Here is an 8,390-nt window from a genome sequence, read left to right on the forward strand (position 1 = left end):
GGTATCTTTATTTTCGATATTCGCCCGTGTGGGGAGGGCTGGCTGGAAAAAAAACTTTGGATCACCTTAATGCACATGCATACATAACTTTCTTCGCAATTTTTTTTGAAATACATACACATCACCTTGATTTACATGCATAAATATCTTTCCTTCCTAATTTATTTGAAATACATGCAAATGTTTTAGGCTTATCTTTATTAAATTTTTTGTAGTTTTTATTCACTGAACCTTTTTTATTTTCTGTATCCTTTTATTCTATTATTTGTATTTTTCTTTCATTTTTTTAATTATAAAGAATAAAGAAAGTAAATCGTAAAATACATTGCTCAGTGAATATGTAGTTTTGAAATTTAAATTTTGTTTTAAGAAATTATTTTTGTCAAAGGCAGGAGTAGCTATAAGAAAATTTCACATGATGCATCATTATGAAATAAAAAATAATAAAAATTCTTTTATAAGACATCAGTGTGTAATGTTGCATCATATTTTACGCAACATCGAAGAAGACACGGTCAATTTCTGCATTTCCAACGCAATTATTTTTAATTTGAGATTCTTTTAACAAGCGAGCTTTTATTTTTATAAAATATAAATTATCTAAATGCATATATTAACAGTTATTGCTTGCAATTTTACATTCCTTTCATACATAGTTATCATGTACTATTTAGATATTTCACAATTATAGGCATTTTATTCAATTGCAATGTAAGCTGAACCACTATGTAAATTAACAAAAAAAAAAAAATTGGGGTAAACACATTCCTTTTGTGTATTGTTTATTAATTTTATTGATATGTATGTATGTCTGAATTTAACATAGGGAGAGAGAGAGAGAGAAAGAGCTGCGCCAGCAACAACTTAAAACTAAGAAGAAATACGAAACTAAATTGCTAATAAACATTCTAGACAAAAAAAATACACCAATATAAAATATAAACAAAAACTAGCAGTGGTAGTGATGCAGTAAACAATATTAAACAAATGCATACATACATACATATACTGAGAAATAAATGGAATCCCTATCGACAGAGTGAAAATTACAAAAGTTAAACAAAAAAAAACTCTACTATAAAAGCTGATTACAATTGCTAATAATGAATGTGGCGATAATGATGAAAATTACTATTATGTACGCTATATTCTGTCGTACTGAATACACAATAAAATTAACGTAATCTCATTTAAAGTGTGTTTTAATTATATGGGCGATTATTTATATCGTTTTAAGGATTATGTAGTGCACATTACAAATTCATTATGAGTACATATTTAAAGAAAGCGTGCAACATACTAGGTATTATATTTTCAAAAGTAAAACTGTTTCATTAATGTATTCCACTACCCCTCTATCTTCTTATGAGTTTTACTTGCAATTTTCAAATACCTACATATTTATCCCTTTCATGACCGACTTGGGTTGGTATAGGTTTTTAAGTATTTTTGTTTAAAAATTTTTTTTTTCGAAACCTTAAAAACCTTTTCAACGGAATCGCAATAATGGGATTTTTGATGCTGTTTTTTTACTTTTTTCAAAGATTGATTTACGAAAAGCTTAAATAACTGGGGCAAAACTATCTGATTTAGACTTATGGGATCTCGGTAGATAGGTATTTTCCCACAATTTTTATTTATGTGCAAAAAAAGTCATTCGTGTCCCAATTTTTTTTTTCAAATACCAACACATCTTAATTCTATTTTGAATTAAGTTCGCTCATCCTACGTTTCTCTTTTATCCTTTGAATAAGTTTATTAGCAAAGAAATAAAAAGGGTGAGAAATTACCTTTCCAGCGATTTCTCACAAGTATAAATCGGAGGAGTTTTGGTTCAGTTATTCAAGTTTTTCTTATACTAATCTTTTTTGAAAAAGTTAAAAAGCAGCATCAAAAAGCCCATTATTTAGATTCCGTTCAAAATTTTTTCTATTTTTTTTTTTTTAATATTTTTATGTAAATTTTGTAAGTTTTGTCATTTGAGGGCATTTTTTCAAAAAACATCTTTAAGGAACTATTTTTATTCATAAAAACCTCCATTTTTGGTGGTATTTTCAAGTCGGTCCAGCTCGCTTAAATCTTACTATTTTTCCGAAGTATTTTGGTGGACGTCTTAAAATATAATAGATTTTATAATTCCAATGGAAAAATAGTACCGATATTTTTGAAGTGAAACTTCTTTAGCGGCAGTTGGTTGGTTGGGAGTAAATTGGCTAATTCAACGGAAATTGCACTCGGAAATGTTGCAACGGAAATGGTGATATTCATCAATTTTTTATCGATATTTTTATCGATTTTGTGACTTATCGATATAATAATCGATATGTTTATCGGTTTTGTTATCGATATTTTTGTAGATTTTTCTATCGATAGTTTCGAAACTTATCAATGTAATAATCGATATTTTTACCGATTTTGTGATCGATATTTTTAACGATTTTGTTATCGATATTGTTATTGGTTTTGTTATCGATATTTTTTATCAAATTTGTTAGCGATATTTTTATCGATTTTGGCAACGATATTTTTACCGATTTTGTTATCGATACTTTTATTAATTTACTAATCGATTTTTGTTATCGATTTTGTTATCGTTTACTTATAGATTTTGTTATCGATATTTTTATCCATTTTCTAATTGATTTTGCTACTAAAATTATTGTCGATTTTGCTATCGAAATTTTTGTCGAATTTGTCATGGATTTTGTTATCGATATTTTTATCGGTTTTGTGATCGATATTTTGTTGGATATTACTATCGATTTTGTTAGCGATAGAGTAGAAAGAAATAAATGATGATAAAGGAAAACAGAATAACATAAATGTAAGTAGAACGAACAGGGTTAGAGGTAGGAATATACCCGTAGATAGAAAAAAGATAAAAAATATAACCTTAAGCAAAAGCTGATGTATGTATGTACGTGCGTATGTACGAAAGTTTCACTTCTCCAGTGTGGCCCAGGCGCATTTACTTTTTTTATATGGGGAGTGATGCAGGCTAGAGTAATACATTAAATATGTATACTAATTCATGAAGCCAAGTTATTCGAGGTAAGTTAAATTCAGGAGAGACCGATTTCCCTGTTTTCTTTTTCGAGTGCTTATATATTTTACATTTTACAATATAAATATGTTCATATACTATACAAAATTCTGTTTTTAATAGAAAACTATTTTCGGCCCCTTATAGATATAGAGCTACAATAAATTTTATTGATTTTTAATACACATTTTGATACTCTCCGTCTTGAAACCGATTAGCTAAAGTCCCTTTTGGATTTTTAACTTGTCTAAAAACTGTAATATACAGTTAAAACTGTGAATTTGGTAACATTGGTTGTAGGGGATATGCTGGCCAGTGTTCGGACAAAAAACAATATTTTATTGGTAGATTAGCCTGAAAATTTTGTGGTAGATTCCAAAAGAATGTGGTAGATTTGCATATATTTACATGCACAAGGAATTTTTTTATATTCTCAATATTTTTCTTGTTATTTTTTTCGTACATTTTTTATTAAAAATGTACTCATTATTACAACAAAAACCACAGTAAAAAACTTGGCATAGACAATTTTAAAACTCAACAAATTTCATCAAAACTATCGATTATCTAAAAAGATTTATAAAAAAAAAATAAAAACATGTTTATTTTTTCGATCTTGGTTGACTTTTTATAGGAAATGTGCGTATACAAGTATACTTATACAATTGAAGATAGCAGAACAAACCAAATTATAAAAAAAAATAAAAAATTTGGTAGATTTTACCATCCTGTCATAGATGGGCACACTGCAGTTATATTAATTGCACCGAAGATACCAGTAATCAGTAAATTTTTAATGATAATGAAATTTACCTTTCACTACCTTACTGATTACCAGTGTTGCCACACATAGGCTTTTCCTACTAAAACTGGTAGATTTGTTTCCATTAGGGAGGTGGGTAGACTAGATTGGATTTCGGTAGGGTTCCACGACAACAATATTTATTAGCGAAAAATATAAAATATGTATCTCTAAACATTTTAGCAACCTTTTTTATACGAATATTTCACCGAAGTGTTCGTATAACGACTACGGAAAACATGTAAATATACCTGATTCGTAAGTACAAACGTATACCCTTATTACTTCCAATATATAATATGAACATCCATATATACTTTACGTGCAAGTTAATTCAAATTGCACTGAACCACAAGGTTGTGACAAACTACATACATACATATGTACTAAGGAAAAAGGACTTGTCAATAAAACCACTAAAGTCCTCCTTTGTCCCATTTACCCAGGGACCGTAAATAGCAGTTATTTTTTTAAACTTGGCCAGATATTTTTTAAGTTCGAAATAAAAGTCTTTCCGGATAGTAAACAAACCGCTTATACAAATTTAACAAAGTTGGTACCAAATAAAAGAGGACTTACATATATAGCTCTTAAACAGAAATAACGATCGAAGGCTACCACTTATATTTATATTTTTTTTATAATTTAATACAAAAGAAATGCATATACCTGACCAAAGGTTTGTTCTGTGGTAATTAAAAAACATTTTTTATTTGAATATTTTTCCATAGCTGGCTTTAAATATTCCAGTTTTAAAGCTATTTTAGTCCTCTTTCAGTTAATACAGAACTCGTTTAATTTGGATAAGCGGTTTGTTTAAATATTATTAGGAAATGACTTTTATTTTCGACTTAAAAATACATATATAAAGTTTAGCTGTTGAAAAAAAGTGACTGTAATTTACGGTGCCTGCATTTGCCAAAAGAAGGAAAGTCAAATTGACTAGACCCACCTTGGCAGTCACAGAAATATAGTTCTCAGAAGAGGCGAAGTATCTAGGAGTAACTCTGGACAAAAGGCTCAATTGAAACCTATATCTCTCGAATGATACCAACAAGGCTACAAGGACGTTTATGCCTATCAGAAATATCATAGTAAAACTTAAGGAATGTCACCCAAACTAACGGAGATAAGAAAATATATTGTTAAAACTTGTAAATATGTGGTGCGTTTATAATTTCGACATGGATTTTGGACGGAAAAAATATTAGCCAATTGAAAATGTTATAACCTAAAATATAGGCATTTTGTATCTATTACAAAGGGTGAACACTTTGTTAAACCGGCATATAACGAAAAAATAAAATTTTGAGAACAAGTAAATTTTTCTTTAAAAAATGCGCAGGCTAGACACTAATTTCCGACTTATAGTTTCTTCTACATTTTCTCTTAGAATTATCTAGAGAAACCGAAAATTTCATTCGATTTGTCGAAAAACTGTCTTCTGAACAATTTGACTACCTTAATTGTACATATTTTAAAAGTTCTATTTTATTACAACGAGATGTATAACATTTTTTCTTGCCAAAACCAGGACATTTTGCGTCCCGGCATGTGTTGCACCGGGACCGGGACATAGCTCGAAAATCCAGGACAGTCCCGCTGAAAACGGGACGGTTGGCAACTGTGGCAGGAACGGAGGGCAAAACTGTTGGGATTATTATTATTTTTATTATTATTATTATGCGAAACTACATCTATTTTTCGTCTCTCCTGATCAATTTCAAAAAATGGACTTGTCACCAGCGTTGCCAGGTTGATGTTTTTAACGTCATTTGGACGTTTTTTTGTGTAAAAATTGTCGTTTTTTAACTTCCCAGTAATTTTTATCTATGTACAGTGCATTCAATGTATAGCGTTCTATTTGCTTGTAGAGTAAGTACTTACGCTCACTCTTTCGGCAAATTTGTTACTAAATCTTGTAAGTACAACTGATGATTAATTTCTTAATAAATCTGTACAAGCTTTGTTTTTTGCAGTAGGTGCCTCAAAAGATATTTATTCTTTGGGCACATATGACTTAAATATGATGCAAACCAAGCGTACGCGCTTTTTTTTTATTCTTGGACCAAGGATCCCGCATTCAAAAGCTGGTTGTGTAAACACTTGAGGTTACAAGGCTTATTACAATGTTTGCAATTGCATATTAAAAGTCAAATCAGGTAGAGCCGATCTATTGCAACACGCACGCTCTCAAAAGCACTATGTTCCTTCTTAGCAAAACGTAGTTTAGCAATTTCGACAACCGACCACCTAACCAAATGTCTACAAAAAAAAAAACATTAAAAATCAACGCAATTCTTTAGCATACTCAAAAAAATTCTAAAATCTGAATAAAAACTTTGAAAATCCAGCTAATTTTTTCACAAAGTTTGAAATGTGGATTTATATTGTGTTAGTTATATAATGAGCTAGGATTTTATGAAAAAATAATAAACATTAAATAAACAAAAGAAAAACAGCCAAAATCGATCAAAATGTTGATGACTTAATCAGCTGATCACAAGTGTGTGTATAAAATGATTTTTATATTAACGATCTCAAACCAGTTTACAATAGTGGTATTCACCAAATTGTTGTCAACAGTCGTTGCTTGAGCTCATCTGCTGTTTGCCAGAGTACCAGGCCACTTGCTCGCTTTGGTGAATACCACCAATGAATTTTAAATGTGCTCTGTCGAATTGACATTTTAATATACCTTACGTACATGTGTACCTTTGTATACAACAAAAGTTTAATAAGAACAATTCCGTGTGCATACAGGGAAAATACGTTTTTGGGTAGGAAATGACGTTTTTTCAGACCAAGAGGAAGTTTTCTCATGCCGAAGACCTGGCAACACTGCTTGTCACCTTTTCACCTTTAAGTGCATACAACTAATATAAAAGTTTTAGCCGAATCGAAATTATAAAGTCACAAAATGTGTACGATTTGTAAATAATGACCCCAAGGCCTCTGAATTTAACATTAAAAAAGCCGCATACCTTTCATGAACATCAGAAAAGTTAACTTCACTATTACTGCATTTTTATTCAGTTGTTTGGGAGCTACACATTAAAATAAATTGATTTTCATTGTGAACTTTTAATTTATGGCAAATAAATAGGGTAAACAAATTTTTGACCTTATCTACTGGGATAGAAGACTTTTATATACATATTTGTATGTATATCAAAAATCCATATCTAAACAATCACTCGCATGGCAGATACATATACCATACAAAGCGCCGATCTTAATGATTTTGACAGTGCTTGATCGGTAAGTGAAAAAGTCGCAGAATTTCATGGTTTAAGCTGCCTAGTAACTAGTCATGTCATAACATGATGCTAACATGATGATGCCGCAAAATTTACCGTTTAGTAGCCTGTACTCGCCGATTATTAACATGCTGCCTTTTTATATAATCATGCAGACCTCTACTGCCTCCATAAAGGAATAATATCTGAATAATCAGTGATCATAAAAACCTCCTCAAAGTAAGCGCACCATTTGCAAACAAATTTCCGACAGGCCCACATGACGACAACCACTGCAGTTGCAATGACGTCGACACAAGGTGCAATAGAACGGCGCCAACCTAAAGGTATAAAAGGCGCAATTTCACTAGCAAGTTTTTCATAAAATCCACTCTCGCCGTAGGTCTAACAACTATTCCATTCAAAATTTAGTTCAATCAAATTCTATTATAAACAAAATTACATATTTATAAACAAAAATGACACTCGTGCCGACCACTTATGACGGTTTCGCGCGTGAACTCGATCGACCGCGTTACTATTCACCGTACGATTTTCAACTTTACCCCTATCTCTGGGATGATACAAGATTGTGGTGGCCCTCTTCCGATCGCCTGCTTCGTCCACTAGATGACCTGGTTACACGTCGGGTTCGCAATCAGCTAATACAGTCATCGTTACTAGATTGGAGATATCCGATGCGTTGGGATAACTACTATGCTGGTGAGCGAGTGCACGTAGATGAAAAGGGGTTTCAGGTGGACATCGATGTGCGCCAATTTAAACCGCATGAAATCGTGGTGAAAACCACCGATGACTATGTGATTGTGCAGGGAAACCACGAGAAGCGAAACGACGGAAATGGACTGGTCGAACGACATTTCATTCGAAAATATTTACTGCCACGAGGATTCAATGCCAACGATGTGATTTCCAATCTATCATCAGATGGTATATTGACAATCAAAGCTCCACCTCCGCCACCAACAAAGTACTATACTCCGAATGAGCGTTTGGTACGAGTGCATGAAACAGGTAAATTGGCGTTGCCCTGGAAATGAGAAAATCTAATAAAAGAAGACTATTTATGGATGTGCATTATTGCAATTAATTGTGAAAAATATATATATATATATTTATATAATTCGAGATGTGAGTGCACTTTGATTCAACGTGCACCAAAAGTCAAAAAATAGATTTAATACTAGATATATATGTAAACAAACAGTTTGAAAATGCTAATAAGTACAAATGCAAAATAAATGAGTCATAAAAGTTTATTTACGTATTTTTATATGTGTCTTAT

At 31.4% G+C, this 8,390-nt stretch overlaps 1 protein-coding gene across 1 annotated transcript; it reads left to right on the plus strand.

The window, feature by feature from the left end:
* Positions 1 to 6,996: 6,996 nt before the first annotated feature.
* Positions 6,997 to 8,347, plus strand: LOC118750369 (heat shock protein 27). Its single transcript, XM_036485089.1, has 2 exons — positions 6,997 to 7,431; positions 7,488 to 8,347. The coding sequence occupies exon 2, from the start codon at positions 7,564 to 7,566 to the stop codon at positions 8,143 to 8,145; it is 582 nt and encodes a 193-aa protein (XP_036340982.1). The 5' UTR covers positions 6,997 to 7,431; positions 7,488 to 7,563; the 3' UTR covers positions 8,146 to 8,347.
* Positions 8,348 to 8,390: the final 43 nt, after the last annotated feature.

This window comes from Rhagoletis pomonella, unplaced genomic scaffold (assembly GCF_013731165.1).
Source record: "Rhagoletis pomonella isolate Grant_MI unplaced genomic scaffold, Rhpom_1.0 Rhpom_scaffold_00216, whole genome shotgun sequence".
In the NCBI taxonomy this organism is placed as follows: Eukaryota; Metazoa; Arthropoda; class Insecta; order Diptera; family Tephritidae; genus Rhagoletis; species Rhagoletis pomonella.

Coding starts and splice junctions, on each gene's coding strand:
- LOC118750369 (XM_036485089.1), top strand. CDS start 7,564: ATGACACTCGTGCCGACCACTTATGACGGTTTCGCGCGTGAACTCGAT.